The sequence below is a fragment of the Chionomys nivalis genome, chromosome 11 (assembly GCF_950005125.1).
Source record: "Chionomys nivalis chromosome 11, mChiNiv1.1, whole genome shotgun sequence".
NCBI lineage: Eukaryota > Metazoa > Chordata > Mammalia > Rodentia > Cricetidae > Chionomys > Chionomys nivalis.
In genome coordinates this window covers 24,967,948-24,985,215 of record NC_080096.1, presented here as the reverse complement: position 1 = coordinate 24,985,215, position 17,268 = coordinate 24,967,948, and the positions used below count along the sequence as shown (strand labels likewise).

Below are 17,268 nucleotides of genomic sequence, written 5' to 3'. Positions count from 1 at the left end.
CGAAAGTCTTGTCTGGCCCCAACCTCATGCGTCACAGTGCTCACTGACTTCTCACAGAAAAGAGCCCCTACTCTGAACTCAGAGTGGGAAAAATGAACAAGGCCAATTGACTTTCTGTTTTGCATAGGATTTGCATATAATTAACTCACAGACAAGAAATTTCCAGGCCCTGTGTCATTCCTGCCAACAACTTAATTCAGCTCCACTGGCTCTGGCAGACTGTCTGGCCAGGCTCTGGGCTGAGCCATCAGGGTCCCCAGGGGTGAAGACTTCCCTGCTGTAGACCCCCTCCATCCCGAGCTGCTCCCAGGCTTTTCTTCCTTCAGCTGGTGCCGCCCAGATTGCAGTCCTGGGTCCATAGCTTGGCTCTGCCACTCCGAAGCTGGATGACCTAGGACCTCTTTGGGTCCCATTTGCCAATGTCTCTGTGGACCTAGGACACACTGTACTGCCACTGTAAACCAGCAGAGGCATATCTTTTCTAGAATACTGAATTGCAAGCTGGGTATGGTGACTCAGCACCTATGATACTAGTACTCCAGAAGCTGAGGCAGGAGGCTCGCTCACCTTGTGAGTGCAGCCTGGGGATCCATTGTGAGTTCCAGGTCAACCTGAGTACAGAGTGAGACCTTGTCTCCAAACAACAAACCTCAAAGAAAAATAACAAAATGCTTCTGGATTCCTTGCTCAAGAGCTACTGCGGCCAGGAGCCCCACAGCTTGCTCTACTTTGCTTGGTGTGTCCAAGCATCTCTTCTGGTCGTAGGTACAGGTTGTTAAATACTTTGACTGTTACTGCTGTTTCGTGGAAGTACAGTAGGTCGGTATATTCGCTGCAAGGGCCAATTGATTTTAAGTGTGTAGTGGTCATCGTTTTGTAGGCTTTTGCTTGGAGTTGGGATGAGGGTGGACCTGGGGTGACCTGAGCAGGCGCAGAGAGCACAGGCATCTTCCTCCACAGGCGGGCAAGGTTCAAGCGCTCCAACAGCGTGACCGCCGGTGTGCAGGCAGACCTGGAGCTGGAGGGCTTGGCTGGCCTGGCCACTGTGGCCACAGAAGACAAGGCCCTGCAGTTCGGACGTTCCTTCCAGAGGCACGCCTCTGAGCCCCAGCCCGGACCCCGGGCCCCCACCTACTCAGTCTTCCGCACGGTCCACACGCAGGGCCAGTGGGCCTACCGCGAGGGCTACCCACTGCCGTACGAGCCGCCAGCCACTGATGGGTCGCCTGGCCCTACCCCTATCCCCGCCCCTGGTCCCGGGTCCGGCCGCCGAGATTCCTGGATGGAGCGCGGTTCACGTAGCCTCCCCGACTCAGGCCGCACGTCCCCCTGCCCACGGGACGGCGAGTGGTTCATCAAGATGCTGCGGGCAGAGGTGGAGAAACTGGAACATTGGTGCCAGCAGATGGAGCGTGAGGCGGAGGACTATGAGCTTCCGGAGGAGAGTGAGTCCCCTGCCACCCACGAAGGGGAGAGGGGTGATGACCCCTCCCCTCAGGCTTGCCTCCTCTTTGGTCCTCAGTACTGGAATATGAGGTTCCCCTTGGCAATAGGGCATACTAAGAGTGCCTGGAAAGGGACAGCTTTAGAGGCCAGGGCTAGGACTGGGAGTGGGGAGGGGGGTGGTGGTGTGGGGGTGTATGTGTGTGTGGACCATGACCAGGCAAAAAGAGGTAGCTACCAGTCTAAGTCACTAACTCCATGAGGTACAATCTGTTCAGATCTGGACAAGTATACCGTTCCAGTATGAGCTTGGTGGTAAGGCCGGGACTACATTACTATTCTGATTTGAGAAGAGCTCTCCCAGAGGATGCTGGGATTCCTCAGTGAAAGATGGAGGCTTTTAACATCGTTGGAGGAGGCAGCTCAAGTGAGAAAAGTTTGAGGAAGAGAGGAAAGGTCAGCATGGCAGCCAGCCGTGCGACAGAGGGAATGCCCCGTCCCCACGAGTCCAATCTGAGGGGAGCCAGTGTCAAGTTCCTGAGATGAATTAACAATTCTTAACAAACCAAGGATGCACGTACTGATAAGTGACAGAATCCGGTCAGTGAATGGTCGTTGCGCTATTGCTCTGGCCAGGGCTGGATTGGGAGGAGGCAGTGGTAGGAGGAAGGACCGGCACTTGGTGAATCACGGCTGTGTGAAGGAAGGAACTTCATCGAGGAGGATGAAGTCTTGGTGTGGTTGGGTGAGGAAGGGGCTGGAAGAGAAAGATGGATAGATAGTACAGTAACCGAGAGGCGAGCATCTCAAAGGGTAAACTTTGGGTCTCTGGGGTAAGAGGGATCTCACCTCCTACCCCCTCAAGCCTCCTTCTGTTCTGTAGTCCTGGAGAAGATTCGCAGTGCCGTGGGCAGTACACAGCTTCTCCTGTCTCAGAAGGTCCAGCAGTTCTTCAGGCTGTGTCAGCAAAGCTTGGTAGGTGTCTGTGCGGGATCTGCAGGTGACCCAGAGTGACTGAGAAGGGGGACCAGATCTGTGTACTTGGAGGGGTGGATTGTGTGTGGTTCAAGACAGTTAATCCGGTGGGGCCCAGAGAAGCCAAAAGGTCAGATGCGTCTTGTTTGGAGTATTGTTCCTTGAGGTCGAGCCCAGTGTTTTCCGCTCAGGTAGGAGACACCTGGGCTTTTTCTTGTCCCTGTTGCCCGTCCCTCAGCCCATTCCCCTAGGTTGAGCTTCCTAACATTGAGGCTGAGCATGGCTTTCCCTGAGCCTGCCTGGGGGTCAGACCTCCCTGACTGGCTGCCTCCCCTGTGTGTCTCACCATGGCAGGACCCCACTGCGTTCCCTGTGCCCACCTTCCAGGACCTGGCGGGTTTCTGGGACCTCCTGCAGCTCTCCATTGAGGATGTGACCCTCAAGTTCCTGGAGCTGCAACAACTCAAGGCCAACAGCTGGAAACTCCTGGAGCCTAAGGTGTGTTTGTGGGTCCTTTCGGTCCAAGAAGCCACACTCCGGAATGCCCTTCTCAGAAAGGAGTGTGTGGATGTATGGATTTGGGAGTCACAGGGGGACAGACAGCAGCAAGAGCAGCTTTAGATATAACAGCCCTTGCCCTGTGCTTAGCCCAGATGTTCACGCCGCTGCTGCTTCTGCCACCTCCGGTCAGCGGCAGTGTGGAGAGTGGAGGCAGATTTTTAAGGCAGTTTCAGCCCTCTTATTGATAGACTTATGTCTGAGATGGGTGAGACTGGGGAGGCCCCTGGAGCCCTAGCAACAACGCTCCTCTCACCTCTCAGCCTGCACATAGGTGCTAGCTGTTGAGAGCGGCTCCACCAGGGGGCGCCCAGCCCCGTCACATTGGAGACCAGTAAAGGGGCTTTGACCGGCTTTGACCTTGTGGAAACACGTGCACCTGCAGCATCGGGTCCCGGGGCCAATTCCCGGAGCGATCCACGCGAATTCTATCCCTCGGGGAGTGGGGATGGGAGTGTGGGGCGAGAATCAGGATGCTGCAGTGGTCCCCCGCCGTCCAGCTCAGCCGCGCGCGCTTTCTTCCGACAGGAGGAGAAGAAGGTCCCTCCGCCCATACCAAAGAAGCCCTCGCGGGGGCGGGGCGTGCCGGTGAAGGAGCGCTCCCTGGACTCCGTGGACCGGCAGCGGCAGGAAGCGCGCAAGCGGCTCCTGGCGGCCAAGCGCGCCGCCTCGTTCCGCCACAGTTCGGCTACCGAGAGCGCGGACAGCATCGAGATCTACATCCCCGAGGCCCAGACCAGGCTGTGACCCGCCCGGGCCGTCCAACCCGGCCCCGGGCCCGCAGTTTTCTACCCGTACTGTACACCCAGCGTCGAGGTCACTGTGAACGCGGGCTGCTCCGTGCACCCGCCCTGCCGGCACCGCACGCCCCGGCTCCTGCCCGCCGCACTTTCGTGGGTTTTTTACCTTCCTGATCCCACGCAAAGGCGCCCGGGCTAGGCTGGGGGCCGTGCCTCTCCGCCCAGCGCCCCTCACTAGGAACTCCCATCTTCCTGGTCCGACGCTTTGTCCTCACCTTTTCCCCCCCATGAGCACCATCTCTGCCATTATTTTTCACCCCTCACACCCCTATGGGCCAGGCCGGGCCGGGTCCCCCATCTGGGCTCTGCGTCTCTCCCACACCCCGCGGGGCTGGGCTTCGTGGGGATCAAGCTTCGTGGCTTTTTATGAAGAATCCCGAACCCCGCCTAGGAGCCCGCCCCACCTTCCCAGGGCTCCATCCTTAGCCCTCCGCCCACAGGGCCCAGGGACCACAGTGGCTGGACCAACCCAGGACCAGGGCGCCTGGGCCTCTCCTCTTTCGCTCATCTGGGGAGGGGAGGGCTTTCCCTCACCACACCTGTGGCTGTTCCCACATCCCTTTGACTATCCCAGGAAAAATAAAACCGCAGAACTGCACCGGAGCCAGCTCTCTCCAGAAGAGACCACCTCTGTGGGGGCTTGGGTAAGGTGGGGGGTGGGGAAGAAGAGGAGAAGGAGCCAGGAACTTGAGCATTCTTTTTGTGGGGGACCGCAGGGGCTACCTAAGCCCTTTCTGGGAAGGATTAGTTGGGAGACAGGGATTCTGGTAGTCATGCTATGGACCAGTGCCTTCCTGGAGGGATCCTGCTGGGGCGTGAAGGGAAGGGAAGGAACCTGTTCGTCCTTCCTCCGTCAATCAAGGAACGCGACGCCCCTCTTCCATCAATCCAGGGCCTCCTAGACCCTTCAGAAAGGGTTCAGTACTTGGCACACAGCACATGTGCAATGGGGGAGGAGGGATCTTGTGTGTGGGGGGGTGGGAGTGGGGGTTATTGTTAGAAATCAATGAATGGACGTAAGCTTTCCGTGGAGATCAAGTACTCTTTCTTGCCCCAGTCCCACTCAGTCGGCTGCAACAAACACCATTTTCACGCTGCCATTTTCTCGGATGACTCCTGTAGGTGGGACTCTTTGCAGGGGGGGGGGGTTATAAAGAAGGAAACGTCACTGGGAAACTAAGTTAAGTTAGGAGGGAGGCGTGGAGAGGATCTACTGAATGCGTCCGGAGGGTCGGCCAAGGGATGAGTGCTCCACAGGGAGGGACTGACGCCCAGGGAGGCTAAGCTGGGCTCTCCGGAATCACGAAGTAGTGGGCACGGCCAGGTCTAATGCCAATTCATGAGACTTATAGATCTACAGTATTCCCAACTCGGAAGGAACTTGACAGCAGCCCCCACAAAAGGCCCCCCTTTATACTCTGCTGGGGCTGTTGCTTTGGGCCACACTGGACCAGCCAGTTCTTATTCGTTTGTTCAACAAATGTTTGCCATTGGCAGGCACAATGGAGTAGCCCTGAGGTCTTTTTAAAATGTGTGTGTGTGTGTGTGTGTGTGTGTGGTGTGTGCACGTAAGCTAGCAGTTGATGATGTGTGTCTCTAGTCATTCTCTGCCTTATTTTTTTGAGATCCAGACTTACTGAACCTGGAGTTTATTTATTCTGCTCTAATGGCGGGCTACCAACCCCCAGGGCCCCTTCTGTCTTTACCCACCGCACCCCACTCGCACCCCCGTACTGAGATTACAGGCATCCACTACAACACTAGACATTTTATGTGTGAGTTCTGGGGATCCAAACATGGGTCCCTATCCTTGCATGTCAATCACTTTATCTGTTATCCTTACCCATTTACCCAACCCTTAGTTTCTGTCTTTTTAAAATTAAAATTTTGTGTGTATGAGTGTTTGCCTGTACACAAGTGTGTGTATCATATGTGTGCCTCAGAGTCCAGAAGATAGTTCCGATCCCTTGGAAAGTGCAGTTTGGACAGTTGTGAGCCACCATGTGGGTGCTGGGAATTGAACCCAGGTCCTCTGGAAGAGCAGCCAGTGCTCTGAACTGCTGAACTGTCACTCCAGCGCCCTCTACTGGGCTTCCCCGAGTGCTTCAGGTGATTCTGACACAGCCAGGTGTGGGGACACTGGGACTGGAGGTTGTCTGTTTCCTTTAGGCTTTCCGGACTAGGCCTGGGCTAACCTTCCAGCTTTTGAGAGTGTTTTTTTTTTTATCCTAAACTGGGACGTGAGTGAATTTTGACTGATCAGCACAGTCTGGTGTAGCAAGTATTATGATTTTCAGATAAGGAGACAAACTTAAGCTCCTCTCCCCTGATCCCGAGGCCAGGAAGATGCAGAGGCCGCATTATACGGGATTCAGTTACACCCTGTTGCGGGGTGGGGGGTGGGGGGGTGGGGGGTGGGTGTCTTTGCTTTCACTTAGAAGCAGGCTAGGTCTCTTGAAGTCATAGTAGATGGGAGTAGATGCAGGAAACATGGCAATACCAATAGGTCCGGTCATCTTGCTTAAAATTTCCCTAGGAGCCAAGTGTGATGGCTCCTTTAGTCCCAAGACTTGGGAGGCAGAGGCAGACAGATCTCCATGAGTTTGAGGCCATCCTGGTCTACTTAGCAAGCTCCAGGTCAGACAGAGCTACATAGAAAGGCCTTGCCTCAAAACCAAAATCAATCACTCACTCACTCAATCAATCAATCATTAGGAGCTGAGAATGTGGGGTAGTCACTTGGTGTTGGTCCAGTGGCCTAGGTACAAAAAAGAGGTGGTCCTTATGTACAAGTTGTAGGTTTTTTTTGTTTTGTTTTGTTTTTTGTTTTGTTTTTTTTGCTCTTTGAGGGCCCACCACCTAGTTCCCAAATAAATCACAAATCTTGTAAATGCCCAGTTTAGCTTGACTTATTTCTAGCCAGCTTTTCTTAACTTGAAGTAGCCTGTCTCCCTTTTGCCTCTGGACTCTTATCATTCTCTATTTTTGCACACCTTTATTTCTTGCTCTGTGACTTGCTGTGTAGCTAAGTGGCTGACCCCTAGAGTCCTCCTCTGCTCCTTTTCTTGTTCCTTGATCCCCCTTTCCCAGATTTCTCCTATTTATGCTCTCTGCCTTTCTCCTGCCTTGCTATTGGCTGTTCAGTTCTTTGTTAGACCTATCAGGTATTTTAGACAGGCCAAGGAACACAGCTTCACAGGGTTAAACAAATGCAACAGAAAAGAATGACCACACCTTTGCATTGTTAAACAAGTGTTACACAGTATAAACACATCTTTTATTAATATTCTACAGCAGCAAGTGGCTCTCAGCCTGATTGTAACCAGGCACAGGAGCTGCAAGCTGTAGTTTGAAGAGGGTCCTGCTCTCAGAGAAGCTCAGTACCTACCACATACAGGTACAACAGAAGGCTGGTTCTGGACACTGGAGGCTGGGAGGTCTTATTTCAGGATGGCAAAAAAGCCAGGTGTGATATTACATACCTATAATCCAGCGCTTGGAAAGTGGAGGTAGGAGGAGCAGAAGTTTGAGATTATCTGTGATCACACAGTGAGTTTGAAGCTATAGATGAAACTCATTTTTAAAGACATTCTGGCTGTGAACTCACAGTGGTCCCACCTGCCTCTGCTTCCCCAAGTGGTAGGATTAAAGGTGTGCCTGCCACCTTGCCCAGTGAGACTGTCTTAAACAAAGCAAAATAAAAAAAAAAAAATCCTAAAGCAGGGCACAATACTGTGTACCTGTAACCCTGCCTACTTGAGAGTCTGGACAGGTGGATCATTTGAGCCTTGTTCATGGCCAGTTTAGCCACCATCCTAACTCAACAATAAATGACTGGTTGGGCTGAAGAGTTGGTTCAGTGGTTCAGGGCACTTGTTCTTGCAGAGAACTGGGGTTTGATTCTCAGCATCCACATGGCAGCTCACAGCTGTCTTTAACTCCTGTTCCAAGAAGGTCTGATTCCCTCTTCTGGCCTCCTTAGGCACCAGGCATGCACACGTGCACATTCAGCCATGCAGGCAAAAGACTCATACACATAAAATAATATAAAAAAATTACCAGCACAAATACAATAATACTGGTAATAAGATGATGATGATGGTGGTGGTGGTGGTAACTGAATGTGGTAAGGCACAGCACAGTTGTGATTCCAGCACTTTGCAGGCTGGGACAAGAAGATTGTAGGGAGTTCAAGGACAGTTTAGGCCACATAGCAAGACTGACTCAAAAGAGGGCTGAAGAGATGGTTCAGCTGTTAAGAGCACCGGCTACTCTTCTATCTAGAGGAGCCAGATTCGGTTCTCAGCACCCACATGACAGCTCATAATGGTAACTCCAGGTCCAGGGACTCCTGACACCCTCTTCTGACCTCCTTGAGCACCAGGCATGCATGCGGCACACTGAGGTACATATAGGCAAAACATTCATAATTTTGAATAAAATTAAATTGAAAAGAACAACAAAATAAATTGACTGCCTCAAAAGACCCAGCAAACACAAACAGATACCAGCACACACCTGTCATCCCAGCTGGAGAGCGGAGGACCAGTCTGGATTGTGTGAGACCCACCTAGTCACAGAGCAGACAACAAACCCGCTTGCATATGGTGGCAAAGGTCTTCTTGCTGAACCGCTCCCCATGCTGGAAAACAAGGGGAAGAAAAGGGGTGAGGGAGACAAACGCCCTTTTGCAATCTCCCCATAGATTTGGAGTCCTTGTGGCCTAATTGGTTTTTAAAGATGCTCCAGCCTCTTTGCCTGGTTACAATGGTAATTAGATTTCAATGTATTTTTTTTTCCAGCAGGCACAAACAATGATAATTAGATTTCAATGTGATTTTTCAGCAGGAACAAATATCTTTTGGAAGCACAGGGAGTTTGGGAAAGCCTTGGGAACTGTCTCACGGGATGCATTGGAATTTTGCATAGGAGAAACGGAACAGGAGGACACTTCCAAGGGACTGGTATGGGCAGAGGCTCAGGAGGACGGCTGTGTTGGGAATGATTGGAAAAGCGAGCTTCAGAAAGATGACAAACAAGCACAGGGTTGGATGACTTGGCCGAAAGAGATCCGTGGGCTAACCCAGAGATTCCATTGATTTAAGTCTTTGAATGGTCCCAGTGGGAGGGTGAGGAGCCACTGATACGGTCCAGGTAAGAGACAATGGTGTTGATTCTGAGGGCTTATTAAGAAGCATAATGCCGCAGGCTGGATCCGCGGAGTGATGAAAAGAGCAAACCTGAAGATATTACACAGGATTTTCTGTTAATGAACGAGGATTGCTCGGAATGAACATCGCAGAAAGAAGCGTGTATCGGGGAATACTTAACATGTCAAGAGGCGCTGCCAACACTTGTCGAGGAGACGTCAAGAACGATGGCACTTCCTGCACATGGAGATGGTTTGAAACAACAACCCTAGAGGATGTTTTAACATGTGTCTGTGTGTGTGGAGGGGTCACATGCCACAAGCTCCGTGGGGGAGGTCAGAGGATGACTTCCAGGAGTTGATCTTCTCCTTCTACCACGTGGATCCTGAGGATTAGCTCAGGCCATCAGCTTGGTGGCAGATACCTCTACCTGCTGAGCCATCTGGCCAGCCCAAGGGTATGTTCTTATGGACTTTTTAAAAATACACGTAGGTCTGTAGAGATGGTTCAATGGTTAGAGTACATACCACCCTTGCAGTGGTTCCAAGTTTGATTCCTGGTACCTCTATCTGACAGCTAACCACCTGCGGTAACTTCAGCTCCAGGGGGATCTGACACCTTCTGACCTCCACAGCCGCCCGTGTTCATGTGCACATACTCTCCCCACCCCCATGCACACATACACTTAATTAAAATCCTTTTGTAAAGCTTACACATACCTTCTTTCAGATTAGCAGGCCACAGAGTCGGGATTTGAATCCACGGCTAAGTTCAAAGTTTGGTGTTTTTTTTTAATTTTAATTTAAAAAAATATTTATTTATTATGTATACAATATTCTGTCTGTGTTTATGCTTTCAGGCCAGAAGAGGGCACCAGACCCCATTTTACAGATGGTTGTGAGCCACCATGTGGTTGCTGGGAATTGAACTCAGGACCTTTGGAAGAGCAGGCAATGCTCTTAACCTCTGAGCCATCTCTCCAGCACCCCAATTTTAATTTTTTAGAAAGGATCTCAGCATGAAGTTCTGGTGGATCTGGAAGTACTAACTAGACCAGGCTGGCTTCAAACTCACAGAGATCCACCTGCTTCTGCCTCTGGAGTACTAGGATTAAAGGCATGCACCACGACGCCCAGCTCCCCTTCCCCCCATTGATAGAGAATCTTGGTATGTAGTCAAGCTTGGTCTTGAGGGTCCTGGTCTCCCAAGTGCTGTGATTTCATCCTAAATTGGGACTAATGCACTCACTTCAGTTCTGCTGGAGGGAGCGTCTAGTCGTTGCTGAGATACAGGCAGCTTGAGCATCTGTCCTCCCAGGGAGCATCCACCGACTCTTCTGATGGTGTCCTCTCTTAGATCGCTAACATCTTGTGAGCCTGTTTCTTCTTCAGCCAGAGAACTCTTGAGGGCTATTTTGTATTTCCAATGTCTTTGTGTAGAATGGCTGACTAAACACCAGCCCGTCTTTTAGACAATTCTGACCTTGTTTCTTCTCTACATTTTTAGTGTACAAGTAATCAAGTTCTGCTAAGTACGGTTGCCAGTTTCTGGCAGCTTCTTTCTACCCATCTCCACTCTCAGGCTGAGCTTTGGGTTCTTTGATATAAAATGAGAAGAATGTCTAACTTGACAATGCAGTCTAGCAGCTTCCTGCGAAAGCACCCATGACCTTGAAACACGACTCACAGCTAACTTGTTAAGGAATGGTGACTGAAAGAACATGAAAAGACACAGGCTCAGAAAGTTGATTTTTAGTATGTGTTACTAATGACAGAGAGACTTGTCAGATTGAGCTCAGTGCTGGGAGGGCAGGACCATATTGGGGCATTGGGAATGAGGCTTTTTTCTGTATTGGATAAATATATGTCTGTTCAGGGAGAGTGGAAGCCTGGAGGAGAGTGGATGCTTGTATCAGAGGGTCTTGTACAAAAGCTCTTTTCTCTTTCAGCTCTTTGTAGACTCGCCATAGCTACCATCTAGTTCCCGGATTGAGGTGTGCCTGGCACAGTACTTGACATGCGTGATATTGTCTAACCTTCACAGCATCCCAGCGAAAACGGGTGGTGTTAACGCTATGCAGAAGAGATGAGGCTCAGACAGACTAATTAATAACGTTCCCAAAGACACACAGCCTGAAAGAGATTTGAAAGCACTAGATTTTTCCTTTGCTAATAGGAGTTTCTGGAGATCAGGGGTTGGGTTTTCTGTTTCGGTACCACCCGACCTAGGTCTCAGAAGATGCCTAATTAACCTCACATGGGTCAATGAACGCATAACTTTCACTTTCCTTCACTAGAAAAGCTCGAAGCAACACCGCTGGAGAGCCTCCTAGCCGCCAGGGGACGCTATACCCACCTCCGTTCATCCCAACAGCGAGGCGGATGCCTGGCTTCCTTCCTCTTGTCGCTTGATCCGAGTTCAGCCAATCGCTACTCTCCGAGAGCGCCCGGACGCCAGTGGGCGGGTCTCGGGCGACGCCCCGCGGGCCAGTGGGACCGGCGACGTCCGTGCGTGTGGCTCGGGGCTAGCGGGCGCAGCGCGGGGCCGGTCCGGGGCGTGCCGGCTGGGCCGCAGGTGAGTCCCACGGGACGGCTCCTGGCCATGCCCTGCTAGTTGAGGGAGGGATGGTCTCCGTGGTCGAGTGTGGGCTGCAGTCAGAACTTGTCCGCCAGAGGGTGACGAGGCCACGCCTCTGGTGTAACGGGACAGGGGACCGGGAGCTGATGACCCTGACCTCTGGCGCTCTCATCCCCACACTTGACTAGGGTAGCTGTCAGGGCTGATTTCTTCCACCTCCTCGGACCTCTTCTGACTGTTTTCGAATTTGGAGTGTTAACTTCCGGTGGAACCAGGCGCAAGGACAGGTTTCTGGGCGGCCCAGTTGACCTGTACCTGGACTCTTTGGCAGGCTCCCCGGCGTGCTGGGCTGGGAATAGGCGTCAGTATTTGCGAGACTTTTCTGCTACTTTAACGTTTTGATCTCCTAGGGACGACTTCATGAAGGCTAGCTGCCTGTGATCGTATTCCTGCCCCTTTGTGATTGTCGGTGAGAGACTGCTTTAAGTCTCACGTTAGCCACTTGAGTATGCGGCTTGTCATTCATTCGCTCAACAAACTTTTATTTGGAGCTCTTTAACAGGGAGGGAGGTTAGCAGGGGGTAAGAGGCGTACAGCATAGTCCCATCCGGACATCCTTGGTCTTTAGCCTCGCGGAGCTTCAGGGTGTTTTGAGAGATGTAGACAGTAGGATAAACCCACACAATACCTGTTACAGAGAACATGGCTGTGTTGAATACGTGGATGACTGGGATACGAGCAGGACCATACAGAACTTGTGCTTTGTATGTAAGAGGATAATACTTGTAGACTGGTACTTAAGACACATTGGAAAACCGAATGGAGAGTCGCCATGTAGCAACCGTATGAAGAACTTGCACCTGTAATCATAAGGCCTTGAGAAGTGGAAACAGGAGGATCAGCAGTTCAAAGTCATCCTCAACCACACTGAGGGTTTCAGGCCAGGCCGGGCGACGTGAGAACCGGTCTTAAAAATGAACGAAAACTTAAAAAGACAGAAAATTTAAAAAGATTTTAAAATCTTAAAAAGTTGGAGAGGTATTGGGTTTGGTATTCTTCGGGGCGTCCCTCTTTGTTAATGTGTACATTGTAAGATTTTGTAAATCTTTTGGTGCAACCCTAGAGCACACGAGAAAGGAAGCCTTCCAGTGTAATGAAGAGCTGAGCTAATGAGGAGCCGCAGGAGGCCCTTCCCATGTCTATGGTTTGAACAGACACCGTGCACACATCTGCAGCGTGTTCTACCGGAAAAAGCCCGGGCTTGGCTTCAAAACCAGTGGGCTGGCCACTTGGAGTGACTTTGCTAGCATAGTGTCTTTGAGCCACTGTGGCCTTAGACAGGGATCTGGGCGAGTAATTCCTACATCACAGAGGTATTGTGAGGGTCAGGTGATGACTAGGGAGCTACCAGGGAGCACAGGGCCTGGGGTCAAGTCAAAGGACCGCGGCGAAGAGAAGCGTGAGTCTGCTGCAGTTTTCCACCCCGGAGGTCCACGTATAGGCTCAGGCCCACGAGGCGCTCTGGCCCCTTCAAGAGAATGAGAACCAGAGGGAGAAAGGGAGAGGCATCTAATCCTTCCTGTGGTTTGGATGCCCCCCTAGGGCGGAGAGACAGCAGTGTTGGGGAAATCCACAAGCGTGCTGACCCTCAGCCACAAATGCTGATGGCTAAGGCGTGAGTAGGAGGATCAGAGATCAGCGTGTATGTGAAGTGCTCAGCCCTGTGCCCAGCTTGGAATAAGTGCTCAGTAGGTGGCGGCTAGCATTATGGGTTCATTACCAATGGCCTTTTGTGAGTGTGATAGTAATTAAATAATGGTATAAATAGTAATTTAATAGTGGTGATCATTTGTGACTAAGGGGCCATTTGAGTGAGTGGGTTTGTGTATTACTTTGGTATCTCATTGCAGAAGCCCTAGGGGCAGCTCCACAATATTTGTTAGCTTTATTTTACAGTGATTTCCACAGGGACTTTGAAGTACTGGGGCTCTAGGGCATGTGGAGTACTGTTTTCATTTGTGAGATCTTCAGGAGCTCACTGCGTGCGTGTGAGGATGTGAGGATGGTTGGCAGGAGTATATTTTGAGGGTGTTTGGACCAGATTTTGTTAATAGAGGTTGCTGTCATTGTTAGAAAAGCCAAGTCCAGAATAGGCTTAAAACCCTTCTCTATCTTTAGTCCAGGGTAGTTAGGTAATGGATCATAGTATTTGACTGTTAAAAGCCCCTCGTATTTCACCCAAGGAGAGGAACTACTTCTCATAATCAGAGCCAGAATTCAGAATGGGGCTGTGGGTGTGCATATGAAGTTTCCCGGAGCAGAGAAAAGACTTCTTTTTCCCTTCCGGAAATGTTGACAGACTGGAGGGGGGACCTGAGGTCACACCAGGTTTGAAATTCTGTTAGGTGAACCCACACTTGTGGGGACCATCTGCACACAGGAGCACAGAAGAGTTCGTGGAGATTTTACCCCTTCCTTAACCATCAGATCTTGCACAATTTCCTAGAGTATTTCAGGGACCCAGCCATTGCATAGAGCACAGTGGCCGCTTGCTGTTTGTGGGGTGGCTGTTCAGTTATTAGTGCCAGGCCGCCTGGTAAGTCGAGTGCCCCATGGGCTGTCCACATCTGCTGGGGGAGGGGCGCCTGTTTCTCTGTAACCTCTCTTTGCTTCTGCAGATGTCATGTGGCCTGTGCTTTGGACCGTGGTGCGCACCTACGCTCCCTATGTCACCTTTCCTGTGGCCTTTGTGGTCGGGGCTGTGGGCTACCACCTGGAATGGTTCATCAGGGGAAAGGGCCCTCAGCCTGTGGAGGAGGAGAAGAGCATCTTGGAGCGTCGAGAGGACCGAAAGCTGGATGAGCTGCTAGGCAAGGACCACACTCAGGTGGTGAGCCTTAAGGACAAACTGGAATTTGCCCCCAAAGCAGTCCTGAACAGAAACCGTCCGGAGAAGAATTAATGGAGGGCCAGGTCCCAGTGGTCCACAGGGCTACGACATGCCCTGCCACCATGTCGATCCAGCTTCAGAACATACATCTGATTTGCTTTGCTGCTCACTCTGGCCCCTTCTGCACCCCACAGCCACACACGTACTGGCTGGTCCTTCATGGCTGTACAGCTGCAGCAGTAGGGGCCCACGAAGAGGAGACCGTGTCTGTTGAATGGCTGTCTCCATGACTGCAGGCTTCTGGTCTTCCCTGGGATCACTGCAGGGAGGAGCTCTGGGGAATGGATGCTGCTCTCAGGCTTCCTGGGGAGGGGCTTGGCCTCAACTGGGAATGGGTGGGGTTTGTTGTTGCCATAAGGAGGGGCACCTCCATGTCTAGTTCTAGTCTTCACACTGGAAAGAATTCAGAATCGTCCTGACTCTCTTGAGTTTTTCCTATGCCCCAATATATTTGTCCCTTTACCGGCTCAGGAGTGGATTCTCAGGGGAAGGAGAGCATGCTTCTGTTGTGGGGAGCTCAGGCTGATTACCTTGGGGCAGAAGGGGCGTGTGCCTGGAAACAATCCCTGTCTTCCACCCTTCCTCAATGTGAAGGGAGAACCTCAATTAAAGTGGTACCTGAGACACTGATGGAATTCTGTCTTCTGGATAGGGTCTGGGTTCTAGGAGTTACTGCAGGCCTTTGGGGGTATCAGTAGTGTCTGCAGACTTCCCAAGACCGTGAACACAGCTGGAAGCTCTGTTGCATCGAGTGCTAGCTGAGACTCCCTGAGGCACAAGTTCCCAAGAGTCCTTTTACCATGACTGCACGAGGCTGCAGCATCTCCAGAGTCTAAATTGGCAGCACACACTCAGAGATATTTACACATTAAAGAAATTGGGCAGGAATGAGAAGGGGTCACCCGCGCTCCCAGTGCTCCAGTGCAGATGCTGGCAACATTTTGTTGTCTTCACTAACATCTGTGTGGGTTTGTAAATTTTGCTTTGTTTTGAAACAGGACCACTGTGTAAGCATGGCTAGCCTAGAACTCATTATGTAGACCAGGCTAGCCTCAGACTCACAGAAATCTGCCTACCTGTGCCTCGTAAGAGCTAGAATGGAAGGCGTGTGCCACCCTACCTAGCTTTAGAATAAGCCTTAGAGTTCATGACTATACTTTTATGTTATTTTTCATCTTTACCATATGGTGGTCGGCATTGTTTTGGGGAGAGGTCACTGAGATGGGAACCCAGAGCCTCACACATGCTAAACAATCACTGAGTTACATCCCCAGCCCTCTTTTATTTTTATTTTTTTTCCAATTTATTATGAGATGTCCTTTTAGGTTGCCAGGATGTAGTTCTTGACTTCTTGGCTCTCCTGCCTCATCCCCATGAGTACCTAGGATTATAGACTTGCCCTGCTAAGATGGATTCATCAGTGCTTGCTTGCTTGCTTTAAATTTTTTTTTTTTAAATATGATTTTGCCCGGCAGTGGTGACACACGGTTTTAATCCTCGCACTTGGGAGGCAGAGGCAGGTGGATCTCTGAGTTCAAGGCCAGCCCGATCTGCAGATTGAGTTCCAGGACAACCAGTGCTAAACAGAAACCTTGGCTTGAAAAACAAATTATTTTATCATTATGTGTTTGGGTGTTTTGACTGTGTAAGTCTGCACTAGGCTTGCCTAGTGTCCCATCGAGGCCAGAAGAGAGTGTCAGATCCCCTGGAACTAGAGTTGTGAATGGTTGTGAGCTACCGTGTAGGTGCTGAGACTCAAACCCAGGTCCTCTGGGAGAGCGGCTGATGTTCTTAACCACTGAGTCTTCTTTTCAGCCTGTGTTTCTAATACTTTCTAGAAATTATTGATCGTGTGTGTGTGTGTGTGTGTGCGCGCACATGTGCCACAGTGCACGTGTGGAGTTCAGAAGACAACTTTTGGTTCTCTCATACCATTTCGGTTCCAGGGACTAAATACAGGTCATTCATGTTGGCAAGTGGGTACCTTCATATTCTGTGCCATTTTCCAAGCCCTCACCATTGTCTTTGTCTTAATATTTGTGTGTGTGTGTGTGTTTGCAGGCATGCACATGTGTATATAATGTGCTGGTGCCCACTGAGGCCGGAAGAGGGTACCAGACCGCTTGGCGCTAGAGTCACATGTGATTTGTGAGCCACCTGATTCTGGTGCTGAGCACTGAACTCAGGTTCTCTGGAAGATACGGCTCTTAAGCCCTGAGCCATCTCTCCAGCCCCCTGTACTGTTTTTACTAGCTGTGCAGTTATGTACATCAAGAGAAGCTATTGCAAAAGCTGACTGTAAGGTTTCTGTGTTGCTCGATGTGGATATTGTTCTTGTTCATCAGTTTAAATACTGCAGTGACCATCTAATGTAACGTTTCCCCTGCATTTTGGAGTCAGTGGTAGGAAATGTCCATTGGATCACCAGCAAATGACCTTGGATGAAGTGGGTCTCCATGCATAATACAAAACATCCTTCCGAAGGGACTGTAGTGTGCGTTACCACTGGGGTGTTGCTGGGGAGGGAGTGAGAGCAGAGGGCTGGAAGAAGCAGATGGCTAGCCCAAGAGAGCAAAGAAAGTATAGTGGGCATTTATCTGATTAAACATGAATCTGCCTCTTAATGAGGAAGGTGCCTCCCCTGCTTGTGCCCAGAGGTCTGATGGAGGGCATCAGGTGGCGAAGCCAGCTATGGCGTGGGCATCCTGGGAAGAGGGGCAAGTGGTGGCCTGGAGGAGAGCAAATGCAGTCAGCAGCTCTCCCTCTGTGCCTAAGGGGATTGTTCGAGTTGTTGCTCGAACGCGTCTGATGGGCA

The 17,268-nt window shown here is 51.0% G+C and overlaps 2 protein-coding genes across 6 annotated transcripts in view; both read left to right on the top strand.

Annotated features, from left to right (window-relative positions):
• Dlgap3 (DLG associated protein 3) overlaps positions 1 to 4,715 on the top strand; it is a 65,267-nt gene extending 60,552 nt beyond the window's left edge. For all 4 annotated transcript variants that reach the window (XM_057784239.1, XM_057784241.1, XM_057784240.1 and 1 more), the window contains exons 9-12: positions 961 to 1,445; positions 2,327 to 2,418; positions 2,773 to 2,916; positions 3,505 to 4,715. In XM_057784239.1, the coding sequence (XP_057640222.1) occupies positions 961 to 1,445; positions 2,327 to 2,418; positions 2,773 to 2,916; positions 3,505 to 3,723 (940 nt within the window). In that variant the 3' untranslated portion in view covers positions 3,724 to 4,715. The remainder of the gene's footprint in view (positions 1 to 960; positions 1,446 to 2,326; positions 2,419 to 2,772; positions 2,917 to 3,504) is intronic.
• Positions 4,716 to 11,377: 6,662 nt separating this feature from the next.
• On the top strand, positions 11,378 to 15,077 carry Smim12 (small integral membrane protein 12). 2 transcript variants are annotated; one of them, XM_057784673.1, is made up of 2 exons: positions 11,378 to 11,500; positions 14,182 to 15,077. In XM_057784673.1, exon 2 carries the CDS (start codon positions 14,187 to 14,189, stop codon positions 14,463 to 14,465), a length of 279 nt encoding a protein of 92 aa, XP_057640656.1. In that variant the 5' UTR covers positions 11,378 to 11,500; positions 14,182 to 14,186; the 3' UTR covers positions 14,466 to 15,077. The 2 variants fall into 2 exon arrangements, with proteins under 2 accessions (XP_057640656.1, XP_057640657.1); XM_057784674.1 differs by lacking the exon at positions 11,378 to 11,500 and adding an exon at positions 11,963 to 11,972.
• The last annotated feature ends 2,191 nt before the right edge of the window (positions 15,078 to 17,268 follow it).

What these genes read in the sequence shown, in the direction of transcription:
- Smim12 (XM_057784673.1), top strand. Translation starts at nt 14,187, where the DNA reads ATGTGGCCTGTGCTTTGGACCGTGGTGCGCACCTACGCTCCCTATGTC.